Source organism: Maylandia zebra, linkage group LG15, assembly GCF_041146795.1.
Source record: "Maylandia zebra isolate NMK-2024a linkage group LG15, Mzebra_GT3a, whole genome shotgun sequence".
In the NCBI taxonomy this organism is placed as follows: Eukaryota; Metazoa; Chordata; class Actinopteri; order Cichliformes; family Cichlidae; genus Maylandia; species Maylandia zebra.
In genome coordinates, this window is record NC_135181.1 from 33,726,072 (window position 1) to 33,749,647 (window position 23,576).

The 23,576-nt window shown below is 40.0% G+C and overlaps 1 protein-coding gene across 2 annotated transcripts; it reads right to left on the reverse strand.

Moving 5' to 3' along the window:
- Window positions 1–1,865: 1,865 nt before the first annotated feature.
- hsf2 (heat shock transcription factor 2) lies at window positions 1,866–21,544 on the reverse strand. 2 transcript variants are annotated; one of them, XM_012922880.5, is made up of 12 exons: window positions 21,241–21,541; window positions 20,735–20,843; window positions 15,270–15,397; window positions 13,829–13,953; window positions 13,002–13,077; window positions 12,600–12,661; window positions 11,328–11,406; window positions 9,864–9,994; window positions 8,434–8,721; window positions 4,779–4,881; window positions 3,879–3,945; window positions 1,866–3,196 (listed from the first exon to the last, which is right to left on the reverse strand). In XM_012922880.5, the coding sequence occupies exons 1-12, from the start codon at window positions 21,331–21,333 to the stop codon at window positions 2,862–2,864; spliced, it is 1,596 nt and encodes a 531-aa protein (XP_012778334.1). In that variant the 5' UTR covers window positions 21,334–21,541; the 3' UTR covers window positions 1,866–2,861. The 2 variants fall into 2 exon arrangements, with proteins under 2 accessions (XP_012778334.1, XP_076730420.1); XM_076874305.1 differs by lacking the exon at window positions 1,866–3,196 and adding an exon at window positions 3,434–3,483 and having other exon boundaries at window positions 21,241–21,544.
- Between the last annotated feature and the right edge of the window lie 2,032 nt (window positions 21,545–23,576).

Consider the following 23,576-nt stretch of genomic DNA (forward strand, 5'->3'; position numbering starts at 1 on the left):
ACAGCTTCTGTTTAGCATCATGTGACTGTGGCGTGGGTGTGGTCTCTGGCCGGCTGCAGAGGAGGGATGACGCAGTGAGCTCCCGGGGCGGCGCAGGGGCGGGGTGAACAGGTGTGCTGGGAAGTGAAGGTGATTGTCACTCTTTATATGTTCGCAGTGACAGTCAGAGGCGGAAGAGTGGACGTGACAGCAGAGAGCGGGAGTGACTGTGTTCCAGTGAACCTGAAACCACAGTATTAATGAAGGTATTGCTGTCCCCACACCCGTGTCCTGTGGATGCTTTACAGGACAAACGTTACAGTGACAAAACAGTGTGATATCGAAATCTATCACTTCTAGGCTTGAACATAAAAGCCTTGCTTCATCTGGTGTGGTGTGGAGGATATTTTTTGGCACGTACCAACTGAGTATCATTTAAATGTCACAGCCTGAGTATTGTTGCTGAACATGTCCCTCCTTTTATGATTGCAGTGTATCCATTTCAAAAGACTGCCTCCAGCTGGATAACACGCAATGTCACAAAACCTTAAATCATCTCAAACTAGTTTCTTGAACATGACATTGAGTTCACTGTACTCAAGTGAGCTCTACAGTCATCAGTAGTGATGGTGACTATAGAGGCCAGTAGTGTATGAAGCAGAAAACAGTGACTCCCCGTATCACTGCGTGTATCGCTTTAAGAAAAACCATGAGACTGGTGCAGCTGCTGTGTCATACTGCAGTGAGGTGCCAAATTGTATAGGAATTGTGTAGAAAGCACAACTAAGATGATAGGAGACAGCCTTTAGTGCTTACTTTTTAGCTTGTTGTGGAAGAACTCCGAAGCAACTACTAATGCCATCACCCAAGTCCAGCAATATCTCTCAGAGAGCAACATATCCAGAACACAGGATCCTCTAGTATACTGGGAGTATCAGAAACATTTACCTGTACCTCTACAGATTTGCTTTAAATTTTGATGTTACTAAAACCTCTCATTCTGTAGAAAAATTTGTAAACCATGCCTTCTGCCCTCAGATACAAATACACAAACACTCCCACTGTCACAAGCACTTCTATTTCCTGTGTTCCCACTTATACTTGCTTACAAAAAAGATCAGTAAATTTAGCATTTGACAGACTATTAGTCAATCATATGTAGTTCTCATCTAATTAATGTGAATATATACACTTCTATTTCATCATCTGCTGGTTATGTAAAGACCATTCATCACTCATTTAGTCCAGATGTTGTAGTTTAGTCTCTAAGCTTTATCCAGGTTGCCTGCAATGAATATTTAATCCAGCAGATGGTGCTATTGAACACCTACACTCTTTCAGAATCAGAATAGTTGTTATTGTAGCAAAGAAACACTGAAGAAAACTTAGGTGCAATTCTCAGCACAACAGAAGCATGGTATTAGCATGGTATCTTCACTAGCCAAGCAGTATGCATTTCCCAGATCAGGTCCTCCCTGACCTTAACTCCCAAAAAGCAGAAGTCTGAGAGCCTCTCAACAGAAAACCGCTTGACAGTCAATGCCAGGATATAATTGATTTCTTCCTGAAATCAATGATCATTTCTACTTTTCTCATATTCTTATTTGTCTTATTGTGTACAAAATGCTAAAAGGTTAAAATGCTGCTGGCCCTCAGTCTCCCAATAAATAAGGTATAAATTTAAAAATGGTAGGTGGCTTCTTTCTTCAGTTAGCACATTCACAAAATGTTCAGAAAACTTGACCTCTGTCACTGAATTTGTAGTAGGAGCACCAACTGTACTGTGCCTCATTTTGGAGCTACTGTCTGCCCGGCCGGGTGATGATAAAACAGAAATCAAACTTCTCTATGATCTATGACCACCGTTCCAAAAAACACACTGACACTTACAACAACTCAACTTTATTGTTATATACTGCTAAAGGAATGCAGGACAGATTTCGCAATATATATTTTGTATGTCTCGTGTGTGGTCGGGTGGACACAGCGCATTCTTTCCACATCTATCATATCTGTAGCATGCACACATGCTAAAGCCACTCACATATTATCATCAAGATTTTTTCTGTCTGCAGTTCTGAGAATGAAAACTATGAGCTGACTGAAGGATTGAATATTATCCTCTGTTTCCGTTTTTAATCCAGTGTTTGCCCCAGTCCTCCAGAATTCAACTGAATGTAAATGTACAAGTTACTTTCCGAGGTGTTCCCTAAACAAAACACAATCCGCAGGAATGTTGCTTAATGAAAAGTCTAAGCTCTGTGCACAAACATTAAGCCAAATATAAACAAAAACTAGAATAAATAGATTATTAAATTATATACAACAGTTTACTGTTCATCCTCACTAAAGTTGTAGAAGCAAAACTGAAGCAGTTTTCTTTAGACTACAAAGACGCTGAAGGAGATGGAACGAAAGCCAATGTATTCTTCTGTCTGTGGATCCAGCAGCACAGAGATGAACAGAGCTTATACACAAGTGATTACAATGCCTCCACTTTGTGCCTTATTTTTACATTTGAGACCTTTGATTTGAAAAAAAAATTCAAGTTCTAGAACTTGAAAGTAAAATGATCAAGTTTCAGAAATGTGGAAGTTCATTTAGCTCTTTGTGCCCCTCCCACAGATGACGAACACACCTTCCAGGATTTTCCTGGATTGTTTTCCTTACAGAACACAAAGAGAATGAGTATGGAGTAATCAGATGTGACTTTTGAGTGACTGACTATTACCCAAAGCCAAAGTCATAAATCTAAAAATGTGTCCAAACTGCAGCCGCGAAGATTTTCGCTTCATTTTCTGCTGTTTAAAAGAACTCCAGAGATGAGAGGAAGTATTAACATAACTGAGGGATACAGTCTGTGATTGAAGCAGTCTCGGTGTTCACACTCTGCTAAGCTGAACTGAATCAGCTTCAGGCCCAGCAGGACTCAGTTCACATAGGTAGAACAGGGTCTCCTCACTAGCTTCTGCCTCTGTCAGGGGCTCCAGGCGAATCAGCGAGCTGCGATGTGCCTGCTTCGACTCCAAGCTGGTGTCCACTATCTCTGATGACTTCTCAGCATCAATAGAAGCCACAGAGCTGGAAGAAGGCTCATGTTGGGTGCTTGAGGAGCCTGTGCTGCTGCCGTCTATGGCTAGATCCAGGTCTGGAGGAGGAATACAGCCATCGAGGAAAGCCAACAGAGGGCAGGTGGTGTACTGGATCAGCTGCTTATCTTGTGGGGGGAGCAACAAAAAACAAACTTTAAATATATCTGGTTCAATGAAGAAAAACACGTGAAACATCCTTTACTTTTCCTAACTTTATTAACAACATAACATTAATGATCATCTGCTCATGTCATAAAGAAAAGAGCTTCAAACAATCAACACTAACTAAACTTGTGAAATATTTGAATGTCTGCTCTCTGACGCCGATTTGGAGACACAATGTTGCAGGTAGAGAGAGTTGTTAATTAATTGTAATTTTAGATATTACTCCAAATCTTAATCAGCTGCTTATTAAATAAAACCAGCAAGTTCACACCACAGTGTGGGAAATAAAAGCTTAAATGGCATTATATGAAGTATCATTAACCCTAATAAAGTGTAATGTTTCAGTAGTATCATACCAAATTAAGTACTAATCTTAGGAAGATTGTTTTGCTTGTAACTGCTTATAACAGTCTGTATTACAGATTTACAGCACAAAACAGTGACGACTTTATAGCATTAACAATCAGTAATTGCCTACAGGATACTGAAAGTACATAGTTACTGTACATCTGTTGTATTGTAATTTAGAAAATAATGACATCCATATGCATCTAACTCATTTCAGCAGTACCTTTTGGATTTGCAATATATCCAATGGCTAATTTAAAACTATCTTTGGTTCATTGTGTAGTTTATCCTTACCTGTGTTATCTTCCTCACTCCTCCCTTTGCTCACCTCTGCTGTGCTCCCTTTGGAGGGCACATTCTCCTGAAGGGTGACATCACAAGACAGAAGCTTTAAAACAGACAAAAGCTAACAGCATAGATGTAAATTAGAAGTTAGAGAACAGATTTACATGTTCAAGAACAAATATTCTTACAGACAGGGAATGAGCTGCTGCCATATGTGGAACACTTGCAAGTGTCTCTGAGAAGAAAACTGGCACGTGCAGACTGGTGCAGCTGCAGTCTCTTCTTGCCGAGTGTGCAATCGACGCTATTAGTTTACCAGTCAATCTATGTTGCCACTCTCATCTATGGCCATGGCTTTTTGGTAGTGACTAAAAGAATGAGATTGTTGATACAAGCAGAGAAAAAGAAGCTTGCTCTGTAGAGTATCTAGGCCAGATAGTGAAGAGGTTAGCAGCTTGGTCATTCAGGAAGGACTTAAAACAAAAGTCCTCCCTCCAATTGAAAGCCCTGAGATAACAGAGTCAGACACTTGACTAGAACCACCTCTTAGGTGAGGTGATTCAGGCATGTCGAAACTAAGAGGAGACACACTGGCAAGACTATGTCTCAGCCAACTTGGGAATGCCTCAGCGCCCCCTCTCCCAGAAGAGCTTGGAGGAGGTTGATGGGGAGAGGTAGGTTTGGCTTTCCTGCGTCCCAGAGATGGACAGGCAGCAGAAAATGAATGGGTGGCTCCTTCCATATTTTTACCTCAAAATACTCCCATTACATTACCTTTATAGCAGTGGAAGTACCAATGGTCAGCTTATCCAGTTTTGGATAACACATCTGATCAGTTTGACTAAGGCTAGAAACCACCAATGACCTAAGTGGGTGTTTATGATGTGTGTGTGTATAATGCTATCTTACCTCTTGAGTATCAAAATCAATGCCACACTGTTTTCCATAAAGCATGGCCTGGAAGTCCTCTAGACTGCAGTCAATACTATCCAGATAGTCCATGAGTTCCACCCTAACAAAAAAAGACAAATTCACACACGTTAAATAAAATGAATGAAATGGAACACCATATTCACATGATCACATGACCAACATGGAGTTGTAGAGTTAAAATGTGACAGCACTAGACACTTAAATGTACTACATGCCTGTTCAGCTGTCTAGAATTTGGGGAATTTGTGGTTCGCATACTGCACACAGCACACAGCACACAGCAAAGTATTTAAAATACTAAAAACAGCAACGCACATGCAATGCTTTTACAATGTTACATATGCATCTTGTGCATAATCAGCCCCCTTACAATGTTGCTTCCATGACTCTGTACAGACAGCATAAACACAGCAACATATACTGTCAGTATGGATGGGTCAATCCAGCTTGGAAGGTCAGAGCAAGGGTATGTGCTAATTAGCTAAGATAAGGTTCAGTGTAATCAGTGTTCTTGGGAAACTGTGCCTGACCAGTCTAACACATGACATTAACCATAACTGATTTCCAGTGAAAGTTTATATGGCTTGCCAAAAACAATCTGTGATTTGTGCTGCCTTGCAGAAAGTGGTACTGTTGTAGTGAAAGGGTTTGGAGAACTAAGTGGCTAATCCAAGGACAGGCTGGCTATGCAAGACACATCTCCTGGATGCACTGGTACGCATCTTCTGTGATGTATCCTCAGGTGTTTCAGGTCTCGCAACATCATACACCCTCGCCCAGGCGACCCAGCCGGGGGTGATCAGGCCCCAACTTGGTACCAGTAGCTGCCCATGGATCAGCCCTCTCAATCCACAGCCACCTTGTGGCTTTCTCTGCCGCTTTGTTCACAGCCTGGATAGCCCTCTTCTTGGCTGCCCCAGCCACTCCCAGTCGGCCCAGGACTTTACAGAGTGATTGTCCTGCAAAGCCCCTACAACCCACTTCTATCGGCTCATAGATAGGGATGGGTATCGTTTAGGTTTTATCCGATACTGGTGCCAAATCGGTACTTTTGAAACGGTGCCGGTGCTCAAACGGTGCTCAAACCGGTGCTTAAAGAATGGAGAACACAAAATTGGTCCAAAAACCTCTCATGTTCAGCTGGTTTTTTGTAAAAAGATAACAATGTTAGCCTTTTCTGCAGCTATGGGGCATATATGGCATCACTCTTGGCTGGAAGCAGTGCTTAAACAATGGAAAAAACACAAACTTTGTCCTAAAGCTCTCATGTTTAGCTGTTTTCCACTTTTTCTTTGGTCATTTTAGCCTTTTTGGCCAGGGTGAAGGGAGTATCTGCCATCAAACAAGAAGACAGCCGGATGTAGCTATGATGATGTTTGCTAGTTCACTTTACATGCATTAATGTAATAACGTGGTTAGCCTACTCAACGTAAATTACACACGAACATTAAGCTACTCACGCAGAGAAGAACGGCTGCCGCTGCATCATCATCCGTCATCATTTCTGCTACACTGGCAGGGCTAGGGGCCAGGACTCTCCTCTTCGGGGTTTTTGGGGGATATTGCTAACTCCGGGTCAGATAACAGGCAACCCACGCACAGTAGATGCGCTCGGTGTGAGGTCTGGCAGCAAGCTATCATACGGCGCATTTCTGGGCTTTTAAAAAAAACGCTATGCGTCGCCAGGTGTTTCATCGGATTCGAGGTGTTACCTCCTTTGACAGTATCACAGTATCAGCTTAAAGCACTTGTTGCAGGCTGCTGAGTTTGCATATTTTGCTGTGAAGTACAGCCAGACTTTTGACCGCTTCGCCTTGGACATTTTAATCTGTAGCTCTGCTCTAAAAGAACGCACGTACCTGGCCCCGCCTACTATCCTCGGAAACGTAAAATTATTGGCTAGAAGTGTATCACAGCTCAGGAAAAAAAAAAGCACCGAAATAAAGCACCGAAATGTGCGCTGCTTTTCGGTCTGGTTACTACCGTTGATGTCAGAACGGCACCGGACACCGGTACCCATCCCTACTCATAGAAAGTCTTGCAGCCCCTTCCCCTGCAGTCCTGCACTAGTTCCTGGTACTTTGCGCGCTTTCTCTCGTTGGCCTCTTGGATCTGCTCTTACCAGGGCGTGAGTTCCAGCCAGGGTGAGTTCCAGCATGATCAGATGTTTTGAGGCATCAGAAATAATGATCATGTCTGGCCAGAGGGATGTTTTTACAATGTGCCGTGGGAACTTTAGCTGGTAAACAGCTAAAGAAACCCAGTATAAATAACTAGCAGGCAGAAAACGAAAGACTTTTTTTGGCCTCCACATGGACATTTCTATAACGCCTTGTTAAAGCTAAGACATTACATGTTACAAACATGGGAAGGGTGCATTTGATACTGCACATGTAATCCAATGATAGCTTTTAAATGTAACTTCTCGTGTAGTTCTCACTTGATATTAGGCTACTCGATATTTGGCTAGCAGAATTCCAGAGTTCATTTAAATTATTTGATTACCTGGGGCAGACCTAGCTTTAAAGCGTAGTTTACATATTTCAGAAACGTAGTGATCACTGTCCCGTGGAAACATCCAGTTGTGTGTCAACTATTTAGCTATTTTTGCACAGCCTGCTCCTGGGGTCTTGCCTGGTGTGGTTAACCCCAGCCTCTATCTACAGTTTACATGTGACGTCAGAGCTACTGGTGAGAAAAAAAACCAGTATCGTGCTCCTTTGCCCTCTAGCCATCCTTTGAACATATTTGAGACTTAGCCAAAATGCCAGCTATTGGATGGCCAGTGGAGAATATCTGGTTTATTCTCCTGGTGACCATCTCTCCGCTTCTTCAAGCAGGTGGCAAAGCCTGTGAGTGTTTGTTTGGCAGCTTCCAAGTCCTCAGGTATAGACAGCTTGCTGTACTTCTTAACAAGTGCACAAGACAACCCCAACAAGGTGGTTTTACAGGTGGTAGACACAGACCATCCTTCCCGACTAATTTTACTTGAGTTCTGCTTCTTGTTAAGTGTCCATTTCACTACTTGTAGCATGAGACGGTACCTGCAGCCCAGTAAAAGTGCTGTCTCATCTTTATATACACCATCACAAGACATTTTGATGTCACCCAGCATAATCTCAAGAATGTGCACAAGATAACAAAAGACAGCCCCCCCCCCCAAAAAAAAGCATCTATCCAACGGCAAGACCAATGTCTGTTTCTTTGTGCAAAGAACAGGAGGAGCACTGCCAGAGGCCGACAAAATGACCTCTACCTGGCTACTAACATTCATGTTTCTTACCAAATCATCAGTAAAAGACTCACGAGGGCCACAAGGGTCCAACAACATTAGAGTGACCCATATTCACACACCAGTTTAACTGACTATGCATTACACTACGATGATCCCCCGCGTAGTTTGGAAGATCAGTTTTTCACACAGAAGGATCTGGGTCACAGAGTATCTTATAACCAAGGGATGACCTCAGTGTAACCAGTCAGCCATCAGTTCCACATCAGCTCAGTGCTCCATTTAAATGTTTTGTAAACATCTGAAAGGGATCGATAGTCTTATTTGAAAATAAAAGTCTCACAATCTAAACAACCAATGAAGCATCAATATTCAGTGAGAATTTCGGTTCAAACTTACTTCCCCAACAGGTTGATGTTCTGTGATATTGCTGCTCCATTCTCATTCAAGATGGAATCCATCATTTTCACGGGGTCCTCAAGACTCAGCACTGAGGGTTTATTAAGCTGTAGGGCACTACTAGTTGTTCCACTGCTGTCTAGAGTGCTGCTCCTCTGACCGTCATCTGCTGCGGCTGCCGACACAGCTTCAGTGTGTTTGAGGCCTTCTGTAATGGTGGTGCACACCTCTGTTTCAGCTGGAAGCACTGGACAGCTCTCGAGCTCTACTTCCACAATTTCGACATCGCTGAAGGAAAACATATAGAATATATTTAACTATATGAATATATTTAAAACTTAACCTAAACACAACTTTCTAAAGTCAGTGTATTGTCATTTTACTTAACTGGCAAAGACTTTATGGCACTGGTTGCCATATACATTACCAGTCTTTAAAGTAAAATATTTAGTGGGAAAATTAACACCACAATGTTGCAATAATATGCAAATTATTTCAAACCTGTATTGAATTGAAAAATGAACAAATGTTGAAAGTGAAGTGTGTTGTTTTCCTCTTTTTAAAATTTATTATCATTATTTAAAAAAAATTTTTTTAGCAAAGCAACAATAACACAAGACAAGGACATACAAAAAGGAAAACAGGACGAGGTGAAAACGAGCCACAAGTGAAAAACCTCAATTTTTGGGACAACCAAAAGCAGCTGGTCGACTGATCCAAGGGCCCGCGAAGGAACAGAAATACATCAGAAAGATTTGCTAGGTATTTACCTGTTTTTCCTAATTGTACTGGAATCTGTGGACCTCATTTTTAACAATGAGTTTAATTCCAAATTATTTTCCTTATTTCACAAAGCTTTTTCAAACTGATTGGTTGCAAATAGATTTATAGTTCTGTCATTTTGTGCTTCACATTTGATTTCTTGTTTGGTGTGTTTTTTATTTGATGCATATGAAGCGATCATGCCATGCAGAACTGCTTTTTTAGTTTCCCAAATAAGTATTTGGGGAATCATTTATGTCCACCAAAGGATGTAATTGATGCATGCAATGGTGCATCACTCTTTACACTTTAAGTGTGACAAACATATTTAAAAAAACAAACAAACAAAAAAAAAAAAACGGGGGGGGGGGGGGGAATCAAATAGTTTTTCACACCACTGTAACTACTTCACAGCTACAAAGAGCTCAGCAAGTATGATGGGTCTTGTTTGGTAGCAACATGTCATGTAATGACACGATATAGATTGTATTGATGCAAACTGACTATTCCATTGTTCAGTGTAGCAGGTTGGAGTACCAATTCAACATCTTCAAAGGCACTTGACAGAGCAAAGCACACCTCTACTACAGCTGTTAAGATGTTACCATCTGATGTTATAAGGGCAGAATGCTAATGCCTTTCAAGAAGTCTTAGGTAAATCGTCTTACCCTTGCTCGTAGGCTTGTGACTCTTCTGTGATCTCCGACGTTACCTCTCCATCATTCTCAGGCAAGTCACAGATAATGACATCATCAGACAGCTCAGAACCCTTTACGCCATTGATACTACTGACAGAGGACTTAACACGGGGCACAGAGAGATTCATGACTTTAGAAAAGATTGTTTACAGAGCTCTTACAAGATGATATAATCAACATGCCAATGCTCAACTTTAGGACCACGCACGCACGCACGCACGCACGCACGCACGCACGCACGCACGCACGCACGCACGCACGCACGCACACGGCAAGGTGAACAAAACCCTTAAAGCGGAACATTTCAACTTTAAATTGCAAAGAATTTGGGAATATCATCATCTGTTGTTCATAGTCTTAGATGAATGAAATCTGTACGCAGAGAAAAATATAAAAGCAAATTTTGAATAGTCAATAACTTTAGGCACTTAGAGCCACAGCCTCAAGAGTAGACAGTTCTGCTGTGGCAATCACTGCCTGCACAAGCACATCTGTGACCAACGGTCAGGGGCAGAGTTCTTCACTGCATCTACAAATACAACTTAAAACCTTAGTATGCAAAGAACAGCAAAACTGGGATCCATCCCAAAAAAAATAAATAAAACAAACTGTTTTGAATTTGTATTTGATCATTTAGTGTGACTACTGCTCAGGACGTCCAGCACACTTTCTATTAAATTAGAAGGTGAGTGATTCAGTCTGGCTCCTCTAGTTTGAGTCCCTGAACTACCCCAAAGCATCAGTTTATAGTGAGTGTGAGTGTTTGTGTGCTTGGCAAAGTACTTGGACAGAGAATGAAGTGCCTGTATGACAGGATTTGTGAATGGATGGATGAGGCTTGTAGTTATAAATATACTTCTCTTACTCTAATTTTACCAAAAAGTTAATAAATACATTCATTCTTACATGGAAAAACTCAGTACCTCTCTAAATTAATCAGACCATCAGATTAATTGAATTACAATCAGGACTTTCAAACTAAATGCCAAGAACCTGTGTCAACACAGGAAGCCAGTCGCTTGTCTTGTATTGCTTTGGTTTGGTTAGTTGCTGCAAATCAGCTACAGCAACATGCTGAAGACTAAGGCCAGCCACATAAAAAAACTACATATTAAAGAGACCCACAAGAGCAGCAGCTCGTGATTGACTTGTTAATGAGATAGTACTTGGTGTTGTTATCCTGAAATACACGTTACCATTGTGATTGTAAAATTAATTATGTTCAGTTAGATAAAATATTTGCAATGGCTAACATTATAGAAATTTTCATTTTTCTGCTGTGGTACAAAGTTGGGTATTGAGTTCAGAGTTACTGTATTGGTAATCATACAGGAAACATTTCTGGTATCACTAGACTTCTAATTTATTTAAGGCAGCACTTAAAAACAATACTTTTGAAAAGCATAATGTGAACAGTAACCATTCTTTACTGACCTGTTCAACACACACTTTGTCATCATAGATCTGGTGAATGAATTTGGGCTTCTTCCCATTGCCATTCATAAGAATGGGCCTGTTTAAAAACAAAGACAAAAACTGTGATATGGTAGTCCTTTGGAAAACATCTTTATTGTTAAAAGTTCTTATTTGTTGTACCATTGTATTTAATGGCCAACCCTTTGTTGAAAACCAAACTAATATTTTATGTCACTAGTAATCAATAAAAAAGCAGCTTTATCATTTGTATAATTTAAACTCACAAAAAGTTACACTTTGAAACACCTACAACAGTAACTTTATTAGTATGATATTAGTGTTATACTAGTGAATTATTTTTATCACATACGCCTTACATAAAACTGACAACCCCACTTCCAAAATGTAATTCAATTTTCTTTTGCCTCGAGGCGCCTTGTACAGTAAGTATAAATGCCCTACAATAATACAAAGAAAACCCCAACAATCATATAACCCCCTTTGAGCAAAGCCCTTTGAAACAGTGGGAAAGAAAAACTCCCTATTAACGGGCAGAAAACTCCAGCAAAACCAGGCTCAGGGAGGTGTGGCCATCTGCTGCGACCGGTTGGGATGAGGGGATGAAGACAATATGAAGACCAAAGATGAATATAACTAATAATTAAATGTAGAGGTGTATAAACACATAGTGAGTTTAGTCAAAAAGAAACCCTGCATCATGGGAATCCCCCAGCAGCCTAGACCTTTAGCAGCTTAACTAAGGAAGGATTCAGGATCACCTGATCCAGCCCTTACTATTGTATACTGTCAAAATGGAAAGTTTTAAGCCAAATCCTAAAAGTAGAGAGGGTGTCTGTCCTCAGTAGTCAACATCACTACAGGATTAGTCGTCTGCTTGCCCACCACTGGTGTCTCCAGTTGGTTAGCCATCACCAGTCTGTCTGTATCTGTAAGTACCACAGGATCCTAGCCTGGGGACCCTTACTGGAAACAGACGCCCTTTATCCACGAGCAGTCTTACTTACCGCTTACCACACAGTTTTTTTCCCCTCCCTAAATTACATCTTGACCGTTACTTTTGTTACTATTTATTTATCTTTAACACACAAGGTTTTTGGCAACTTATTAGTATAGGGGTGGTCAGGGGTGATTCCTTACTGTGCCAGTCTGCATGGGCAAGATACTAATTCCAAGTAAGCACTTACAGCAGAGCAGAAATGCATTATATCAGAACCAGTCCATTTACTATGTATAGCTACTTACTGTAAAGAATTAACACTGTAAACTCACCTTTTACGTTTTAAATTCAGGATGCGGTTGTTCTGCACCAATGTAACAATAAAATGGAGCAACTGAAAAAAAGACCAGTATGAAAAATTCAAGCCTGACATGAACACTTCATCGCTTTTCATCTCTGTATTTTTAATACATGCTGATAAAGGTTTTACGTCTGGCTGCTGAAAAATTAGGTGGTAAAAGAAACGGGATAAATCACTAAAAAACTTGTTTAGCTTTCAATGTACCAAGTAATTAGAAAGAGTCTTTTAATAACATATCAACAACATAACATGAATAATAAGGCATAATATTATGACATTTATTACAAAAGAAGTTCAACTTTAAATTCAGTATAATCTAATGAAGATACAATCATAACTTATGAATACAGTTCCAAATCATATGACTGCTGACCTTTTTGATGAGCTGTTGTTGGTGGGCATGTTTCTGTCTCAGATCTGATAACTCTCGCCACAGAGACTCGTTCTCTCTGAAAAATACGATTTTTGCAGTCAACAGATTGGACTACAGGACCAGCTGTCACCTGTAAGATTCAGTATTCGATTACACAGTCTTGCATTCATGTAAGAATTCCTTCCTGATACACTGATCAAACACAATCGGGTTATTACATCTCAAATCAGCACGAGCTTACTGCTCAACTCTCTCTGATCTGCATAACAATTTTAATGGAACATATATAGTTTATCTATTTTAACTTCAAATATAAAACACTTTAAGAGATGTGTTTTCATGCCTTTGTTCTGGCACAAACAGGAATATCTCAAAGGTATATTTTTTGACTTATTTCTCCTAAATTACAGGTCCTGGTGCATTTTGATAGCAGGAAAGACGAGTGAAAATTACAGGCTTTTATGCGCAATGGCCATTGAGATGTTCACTTTGAAACACTGCCAATGTGCAAAAAAGAAACAATGTTTTAAAAGTGGATGGAACAATTTAACTTTCTGGTGAGAAACCTGTTATTTAGTTGGGTGTTACTTTAACATGTAACTACCACTTCATCCAGCAGGCTACACGACCAAGCTCTGTGATTGACGGTGACCTGTTCAGAACATACATAGTGTCAGGTGTGATAGGTTTCTGTATTTTTGTTGTGTTAAAAAAATGATACCAATAACAATAAGAAATACAAATGACTATTTACTGACCAAAACCTTTACATGCAACTTCTCCAGATGTGTTGGTTTGCATCTGTTGGTTTAAAGCCCTACACTCACCTCTTGAGTGTTGCCAACAGGGCATCGATGTTCTCCTGTTTGCTGTGAACACTTTGAACACTTGCCAAAATCTTGGTCAGGTCTTCCTGTCGAATCTTGTTGTCCTCTGGTCGAGCATTAGAAACCTGAAAAACATAAAGCATGACTAAGTCTTGTGCTTAAAGGACAGCAAAGTTGTGATCTGCCACAATGGATCAGAAGACTGAGCAGATGGTTTCATCAACAAACTCTCTCTGAGATGATTTAGCACAGCTGAGACTATTTGCGAAGTAACAGTTGTTACTGTCGTCCTTGTAATGACACTAAACAAATAGAGGGGTCCAAATGTGACTGTGGTATAGGCTAAATGTAAAAAAAAAAAAAAAAATTTTGGAATGACATTTGAATTTTCTGACTGAAAATCATTTTTTGATTCAGAAAAAAAGGAAATGGTTTGCAAAATACTTTGTTCCATATTTACTTCCTAAAACAAGGCAGCATTTCAATCGACTGGAGCTTCTTAACACATGGTTGTGTATGATAAATGGAAATGGACTGGTTCTTATATAGCGCTTTTCTACCCCGAGCACTCAAAAACACAACTTGCCTCATTCACACCAGCGCCTCTTTCTACACTATCAGAGTCTGGCTGCACGTTGCATTACCATTTTCTGGAAATCCCCCAGAGATCAGGAAAAAAACAAAACATGGGTGCTGGCCAGCGGTACTCCTCAGCCTCCTAGTAGAAGCACCTATGGTATCAATTTCAAAATCTTACATCGCTTTGTTAGCAATCACCTGATTTTCAGAAAACTTGAATTCTGACCTTGACCTTGAGGTCGAGGTCACTAAGATTTTAACTGCTCCATGATTTTTAGTAGATGCATCTATGGCATCAATTTCAAAACCCTAGGTGACTTCCTTCTTGGGTTATTGCATTCACAAATTGGCGTGTCCATGTTGCCAGCCTGCCCCGCAGGGTGACAATATCACATGAGCTTTTCACAGCTGAAGGGTAAAAACATTTGTTCCTTATGCTACTAAGGATTATACCCTCTTATGTTACTCTTCACTGTTTTACAGTTAGTGGAAAAATGTCAGAACTCTCATATCATGGAACTGTAGTTCAGCAGCCTCAGTTTATCAGTAAGAAGCACACAATTTCAAATGGACTAAAACAAATTCCCTGACAAACTTGAAAGTGTCTTCTCTCAACCTAACTAGAAGACAATGGAAGCTGTCATTTGCATCTTACATTTAGACTCCTAATGAAATTGTATACATTTGAAAAATATGATGGTGAAGGTCAGGAGGTTTCCAAGGAGCAGGAGGATGTTTTTGACAAACAACAATCAATTTTTTAAGTCATCAAGGTTTGGGACTCATAGATACTGGCAGCTGTCTGAATCATGGGGGTAACTTTAGCTACATTTTTACATGACACAATGGTGGAAGACACCACCTTCCTCTTGATGTTCTCCAACAGATCATCTTGTCCTTGTCTGAAGTAGGGGTGCTGAAATTCCACTGGACCGTCTCTCTCCTGTTTCACAATGCCTGTATCAATGTGCATCACCTTACGGAATCCATCTACACACAGACACAAAGAACAGGGAAGAAAAACAAACAATCAATTGACCCTGGATTTCAAGTATATATACAGTATACTGACACTTGTACAGTCATACGATCAAAAACCAAAAACTTAAAATTATATCATAGATTTCAGTGTTTTGTGACTTTTGCCCCCTCTAAGTCCATAGCTTGTAGTCACGTGACTGACTCGATGCCTGGTGGGAGCTCCACTAATTACCCTATTATTCTAAGGTATTTACCTTACAGTATAAAAACAAAAGCAAGTGCTGCTGTGATTTGGACGATAGAAATAAAATAAAATTTTGTTGAATTTATTAAAAGTTAACAGTTTGAAAGACAAAATATTTTTACTATATGAAGGTGATTCTCAAAGAGCTATGAGCTGAAAAGTTGGCAGGATCGGGTGCAGCATTTCTTTTAAGAATAAAAAAACAAAACAAAATCTAAATTTGAGAAAACTGGACAAGTGACCCGAGGACACTCGCTCAGGGGAAGAGCCACCACTGAGACCCACAGGAGACCCGCCCAGTTCCAATAATTCACTCCATGGATGATACACTCAGCCTTTGACCACGTGATGAAAACTGATGGTCAAACGGTGCGCCCTGATGGAACGCTGACAATGGCCATATGGCACATTACAACCCAATGGCTGGTTGTTGTTACAGCAACACGGCCAAGCGTCCCTTGATGTTATTAGTATGCGACACAAACGCTACAACAAAGGTGGACGTCGAGGCGATGAGTTACCTGCTGCTCGCTATGTGGCTTTTTGTCAGATGACCACAGCATTGTTTTTCTTGCCATTTTCCTTGTTGCTGGGTTTCAAAAATGGCAGCTTTGATTTTTGAGAACAAGACTCTCTCATGACCGATCGAGTGACGCCACTGATTAGCCAATGGGTGGCATGGAGTCTTTTTACACCAGATTTCAGTACCTTCTCAGATCACTTTGGAGGTACTATTTTAGTACCTGGTACCAGGTACTATGGCCTAACCCTGAATACAATGGCATTTAGAAACATGCCCTGCCCTACAGGTTAAAAGACAAAACATAAAAGACAAAACTGTTCAGAAAGAATTGGTAGAAATGCTGAAAATGGGAGTCACAGAACTGTCACACAGTGCCTGCTGTAGTCCCGTGATTCTAGCCAATTTTATTGTTACATTGGTACAGAACAACCGCATCCTGAATTTAAAACGTAAAAGGTGAGTTTACACTAGGGCTGGGCCATATTATACCGTTCACGGTAATACCGGTATAATGTTAGGCAATGATAGGAAAATGAAATATCGCGATAGAATATGAGTAAAACGCGCATGCGCAGTGCCTTTGTTTTCATACGCACATGGCCGATTGTTGAGTGAAACAGATGAACCAGAATTGGTTTGTAAAAATGGTGCAACTTCAGTGATGTGGAACTGGTTTGGTGTTTGTCCGTCAGATACACGACAAAGCACATTTTTTTGCAGAACATGCAAGCGGCCGTTGTTATTGTCGTATTTGTCGGACTAAGATGCTCTTTAGTCTGGTAGTAATCTGAGTCCTAAACTCCGTATGCTTCAGGTCAAACGAACACTGCAGCATCACTGAGAGTTAAAAACTGTCTAAATTCTTTCATCTTTAATAAAACGATCAGCATTGCTGCTTTACCAGGTGTAACTATAAAGTTTAACTTCCAGGCATCCATGAAAACAGAATGTATTACATTTAACGGAGTTAGAAGTTAGCAGGAAGCTAGCGGAACTTAGCTCGCTAGTTTCGCTAGTTACCTAAGCATGATATAGCATGTTCTGACTGAGAGATTTCTGAAAAAATTCAAACGTACAGCTCTGCTATCACTTCCAACATAAATGAAGACAGGAAACTAAACAGCAGTGACGTTTGTAGGGTTACTGAAGTTGGGCTAGCTGGTATATAATGATGTGCTACGTGATCGCTAGCGACACAGCTATGTTAGCATAACATAAACAGTGAAGCTGGAGGACGAACACTAACACTTTTCCACTTATAAAAGTTAACGTTAAAGTTCCTGATAGTTAGAGAAAAATGCAATCGCATGGCAGGATGCTGTAAATGGACCAAACTTCAGTCAGGAGAACAACTGAGATAATTCATCCACAATACGAGGTTAGCCATTAATATACTGCAACAACATGGGAATAGCGCAGCTGCCAGAGAATTCAACATTAATGAATCAATGGTACAGAAGTGGAGGAAGCAAGAAGAATGAGTTTAATAAAGTTTGATTTATCTGACTGCTTTGTTTCGCTTAATGTGCCTTATAATCCCGTGCACCTTATGGTCCGAAAAATACGTACTGCACACTGCAGTTTAATGTTGCAAAGCACCTCTTTTTAACTTCAGTGGATATTATACATGGTTATGCTCAGGATATGTCAGCCCATTTCTACTGGAAATGCCTTTTGGTTAAACTTTCAGCAAGGAATTTGCATTTGCACTGTTACATTTTTATAAAGCTTTAATGTACATAAAAACCAGCTTCTTGTTTAAGTGGAAATAAATGGAAGGTTGTCTTTTTGTGCTAGTAATGTTGTGGAGTTGTATTTTGTCTCGCATCAATTATATCGTCAGTTATATCGTTATTGCAAATTTTCAAATATATATCGTGATAAATACTTTTGGCCATATCGCCCTGCTCTAGTTTACAGTGTTAATTCTTTACAGTAAGTAGCTATACATAGTAAATGGACTGGTTCGGATATAATGCATTTCTGCTCTGCTGTAAGTGCTTACTTGGAATTAGTATCGTGCCCATGCAGACTGGCACACTAGCCAGTGACTGAGCATGGCACTGAATAGATTGTCTCCTAGGAAGCAGGTAATACTTGCAATATGCCATGTGGTTACTATACTATCCAGCAGTCTCTAAAATTATCCCAAGTGATAAGGAAATGAGACTAGGAGTGAAATAATACATCATACTGATTGCTTTTGCAATAAGGTCAGGGCTCGCAAAATCGCTAGCCCGACGTCCCAGGGCTAGCGATTTTTCCAGTCGGGCTACCAAAATCTCTCTCTGCCCTGCCCGTTGGGCTATTGTAGGAAGGAAAAATATATGTCAATGCTTTTGCATTCTTTCGGAAATGTAGCTGGGTAATTATGTCATTGGCATCGGTGAGCCACTGTCAATATGTGACATATTGAAATCGCGTTTGAATTTGCGCTTGTTTTTTGCTTTCACTTTGCAATTGCGCGAACTGTGTATAGAGAGCGACAGTACTGTTTGGTGAATGACGATAATTTGCGCACCAATTCCTCTGACATCGTCTTATCAATCGTTAGCTTACTATGCAAACATGACAAGTGAAATCTCCCGCAGCTTAAACATGTGCACAGAGAATCGCTGAACGTTATGTGAGTGCGTGTGTAAAAGCAGCAGGATATATATTTTAGTTCTGCTGAGCCAAATAAGACAGGTCAGGGTGAAGAAGTGACAGCCAAAGAAAAGCTTACCACAAAACGGAGAAGTTATGACAAATCAGACTATAAGGCAAAAAGAAAGTGCAGCTTTATGGTTTCATGGACAAAAGAATTTCTGTGGCTGCAATATGACAAGCTAAATAACCAGGGGTGCACATAAGTGGTCCGCAGGTGCGCATTCGCTGTCAAAATAAAAAATGCGCACAAGATAAGAAGTTGCAACGCGTGTTTGCGTACATAGGATTTTCTGGAGGAGGACAGACATTTGTTTAGAACTCTTAAAGATATCGAAGAAGCTCCTTTAAGATAAGATAAGATAAGATAGAACTTTATTAATCCCTCGGGTGGGTTCCTCTGGGAAATTCGACTTCCAAAAAGCACAGCAACGACCGAAGTCATTTTTAAGCAATTACTGTGATGTTCCTCCACCTCCAAAGAAATGTCAGAAGGAGTCCGAACCACAAAAGAAGCACGTATTCTCGGAAAAGTGGTTGCAGGAGGTGAGCTGGCTTCAAACAAACGATGAACGCACAGAGATGTGGTGCAGAATGTGCCGTGAAAATCCCACTCTAGCGGACAAAAACAGTGCTTTTTATATGGACGCAAACGCACGTTGCAACTTCTTATCTGGTGCGCTTCTTTTATTTTGACAGCAAATGCGCACATGCGGACCACTTATGTGCACCCGTGTAAATAACATAATGTTCTGCCGGGTGTGTTGTTGGTTTTCCCTCGATTTCTGAGTCGACAAGCGCCTTTGTTACTGGGACCAGTCATTTTAAGAAAGGCCCCCATTAGAACCCATGAGAAATGCAAGAAATGCATTATTGCTCAGTCTGCAATATCTTTCCCAGAACAAACACCAATTGCAAATAACATACTAAAAATAAACCTGAAAATCTGTTTAGAACAGCGTACTATGTTGCAAAGAGTGAACTACCACTGGCAAAATTTAGCAGTCTTTGCAAACTTCAAAAAGCAAATGGCCTAGATCTTGGTTCCACTTGCCTCTTACCCGTGACTTCAGTGGAAATTTCAAATTCAGGATCTGACACAGACTGATTCATGTCCTACACAGTTCTTACAAGTTCATAGAAGTTTCTGTTCAATTAGAACCAAGTATTTGAGTTGATGATTGTAATTTTTATACAATGTTGTAATTTGTGTTTCAACAATTTTTTGATTAATGTTTTGTTTCCTTTACAATATTATACTTTTTTTTTAATGCAACTGCTCTAAAAACACTACCCTATCAGTTTCACTTACTTAACACTTCATTAACCTTTATAAGGGGGTACCTACAAAAAAGGAGGACAAATGGAATGCCGTCATAAAGCTATTGTGATATGTCACAGAACAACAGTTTCAGGGACAACTTCACCAACAAGGTGCATGGAGTATCTGAAAGACTGAAGCTCACGCTACACTTGTAGTGAAGCCAACAGCTTTATTACGACCATGGCATGTGACTCTGATAAATGCCACAGGACATAAGTTGATGTATCGCAGCCTACTCCATGGTTCCCACCCTAAATCTGACTAAAATAACTTAAATTGTGAAAAAACAAAGGCATATAACAAACAACTGTGAAAGTAATCTACAAATTAGTTGTAATCAATGGCGGTCTTGATATTGTCCATGCATTTTTGCTAGGTGGTCTAGTGGATGGGTGTTTAAACAATAACCTGATTGTGATCTTTGCACAGAAATGAATGAAGTGAACTGACATGTGTGTTACTACTTACAAAGCACCTGCGTAGCTGTCTAATACACAAAAAGCCAAATTCAAACAAACTTCTTCAGCAGAAAAAAGGACACCTTTCAGAAGCAGAATGCGTTTGCTTTGACAGCTACAGACCAAGATGAGGTAACGAAAGCATTCTTACACATGTTGAGCTGCCTGATGAAACTGGCCATGTTATTGTGCTTGAAAAACTTGGGGAGGATCTCTTTGGCGAAGCGCTGCTCATCCAAAACTAGAAAGCTGTTGCCCTCCTGGAAAAAAAAAAATCAACACTACGACAGTGAGAACGCACCTTCAAGGACAACTGGAACTATTTTAGCGTGTACGTAATTACACACAAACACAATTATCAACCTGTAGAGGCCAAAATTTGAAACTGATCCTCGCATGCAGGGACTGGTTCTGTATGCGTAGGCTAGCTAAGCAGCAGACACGCAGCAAAGAAAAATTACTGGCTAGCTAATAGTTTGTTTTTAGCTTTGCACAATGCAATTTGTCGAATACATGTTATGAAAATCAAGGATGATCACATCCTGTTGTTAATTTTGATTACCGTTTTTTAAATTAAGGTTATTCTCGCTAGCTAAATGTTTTGTTTGCTTTGGCATTTAAAACTAGCATGCTAGCTGTATGCAGCTTTAACTTTACCTGACTCCAGCAAATAAATTCATTGGTGTCTGTGTCCTCGACCAACGTCCACAATTTAGTGAGGAAAGCTGGGACATTCGAGTTGTGTTTCATATTGCCAATTTAACGACAGGTACACTTCGAAATTTAAAAACCGTAATATAAGGTTTGTTTTGTAGCCTATAAAAACGCTGGTCAAGTCTTGCTTTAAGGAAAACGCCAATGGCGTACAACTTCCGGTTCTAGTAAGCAGGAGCTGATTGGTCAAAAACGATTTTACGTAAGCCTTCTCACGTGGAGTTTCATGCAAACAAAAGAGAGGCTTTGCACATCGGTCTCCGTCAAGTCCCTCGTTTACTTTTTTAAGGGGGGGTTCCAGACTCTACTCGGAAATCTCGATTGGTCCCGCAAACGTGTCCGTCCATGTACACGTTTCCGATAGGACGGGGAGGGTGCGGGGATCACCCAGCCCGTGCTCACGTGCAATCCAGCGGCGGAGCCAGGAAATTCTCAGTGGGGTGGTCAGGATGGATCGCTGGCATACATGTTTCACAACCACCACACACCTGCAATATTTGGAATGCAGGTAGTGGTGAAAAAGATCAAATAACTGTTGTACTTATATCGTGCAGATAAAATAACAAAGAACCATGCACTATACAAATGTAGCACAATTTACAGACAGTTGTAGTGTGTGTGTGTCACTACTGTTCTGAGAGGAGATTTCCTTAAAGAGCAATGAAAAGTTATTCATTCATTCACAAACAAAAAAGAAAATCAAAGTACATTCTGGTATCAGTACCAGAATGTACCTGAGAATAAATGAATAAGTGTCATGAAACATGGTGTATTTTGATTAATAGTACTACTGTGGTTGTTGCATATTATTGGAGTAGATGTTTATACGGCGAGCTGTCCAGGGTGCACCCCACCTCTGACCTTATGGCAGCTGGGATAGGCTCCAGTTGTGACCATGAAATGGATAAGTGGAAGAGAATGGATGGATGGAAGTTATGTACTTGATTAATCTACAGCATTACATCATATTTTATAAGGACGTTATGTGCCTGTCTCATCTTTGCCAGGTTGGTTCCTGCTTTTTTTTCTCTCCCAGTGTAAAGGAGTGTAAAAACTGGCTCAAGGCTGTCTTTGTTGGAACATAATTACTGCAAGACTACAGTTAAAAACACAGATTTACAGATGAATGGTCACCAGTGATAAAACTATATAAGAATAGTAGATGCCTCTTATAGTTCTTTGTTTGTACTTTCTTGTTTGTTTGTATTTTTTTCCTTTCCTGTCCTCCACTGGTGATGGTACTCATGAAAAAAACATTATCTATACAAATGGGAATCAATAATTTATAAATAAATTGATATAATATAGAAGGCTTGGTTTTCTAACCAAGAAATTAAATTGAGAAGTGTTTTAAGGGTTGTATATGTTTATTTTCATGTTTTGCACTTTCTTTATGTTTGGTCATGTATGTGGATGAATGAAGTAAGTTAAAAATAAATTCTGCTCTGCCTAGTCTTCATTTATCAGAAACATGCAACTGAGCACACCTTGTCTTCTTACGTTCAGACAAATGTAGTGGAGCCAATATATTAAAATAACAACATTTGTCTCTTTTACATGCAATACATCCAAACATATTGTGTATGGATGCATTTACCTTTGAGATGAAGATATAAAGTGATATGAAATAGAAATAAATGCACCTTGAATTTTCACTGAAATCTAATGACTGCTGAATCTGTGGTGAAAAAACATGTCAAATGTTTGTGTTTTTGATTATTAATATTCTTCAGTTTAGTTAGTTTCTGGTTTTCTTTAATGATTTTTAGATCTTAGGTTGTGTCATTGTGCCTCCCTTGTGCTCCATGTGTCACATCTTAATCAAGTTATGTTTTCATGTCTGTGCTTCTCGTGGTTTCCTTGTCTTTTTTTTTTTCCCCCGCCTGTCCCGTTTGGCTCTTTTGCCATCAGAATTATTGTCTAAAGGCAAAGAAAGATGCCCAACGGATTTACTTTACCAAATTGACCATCCCAGCCTTGCCATAATGGTCCATTTGATTCACCTTTTATTGTTTATTTTATTTTCACTTGCTGAATACGGGACAGATTTGATTGGGGGAAAGAAGGGGAGAAAGAAAGAGGGAAAGAAAAACAGCTGAGAAGAGGGACGGGGGAGAAGGGCAAAAAACAAAAACCAACAGAATGGGCAGAAAAAAAAATGCATATATCAATCACCTGGATCACCTGCTGAGAAAGAAAAAAGAAAACAAACAGAAGAGAACAAGAGTAATAGAATAAACAACATCACAATGATATATGGGAATATAACAGTAAATACT

Excerpts from the sequence above, each read along its gene's own strand:
- hsf2 (XM_012922880.5), bottom strand. The coding sequence starts at position 21,333 with ATGAAACACAACTCGAATGTCCCAGCTTTCCTCACTAAATTGTGGACG. Across the intron at positions 13,078-13,828 it reads CTGTTGGCAACACTCAAGAG|AGAGAACGAGTCTCTGTGGC; the intron begins GTGAGTGTAGGG and ends CGTATTTTTCAG. Across the intron at positions 12,662-13,001 it reads AACAACAGCTCATCAAAAAG|TTGCTCCATTTTATTGTTAC; the intron begins GTCAGCAGTCAT and ends TCTTTTTTTCAG.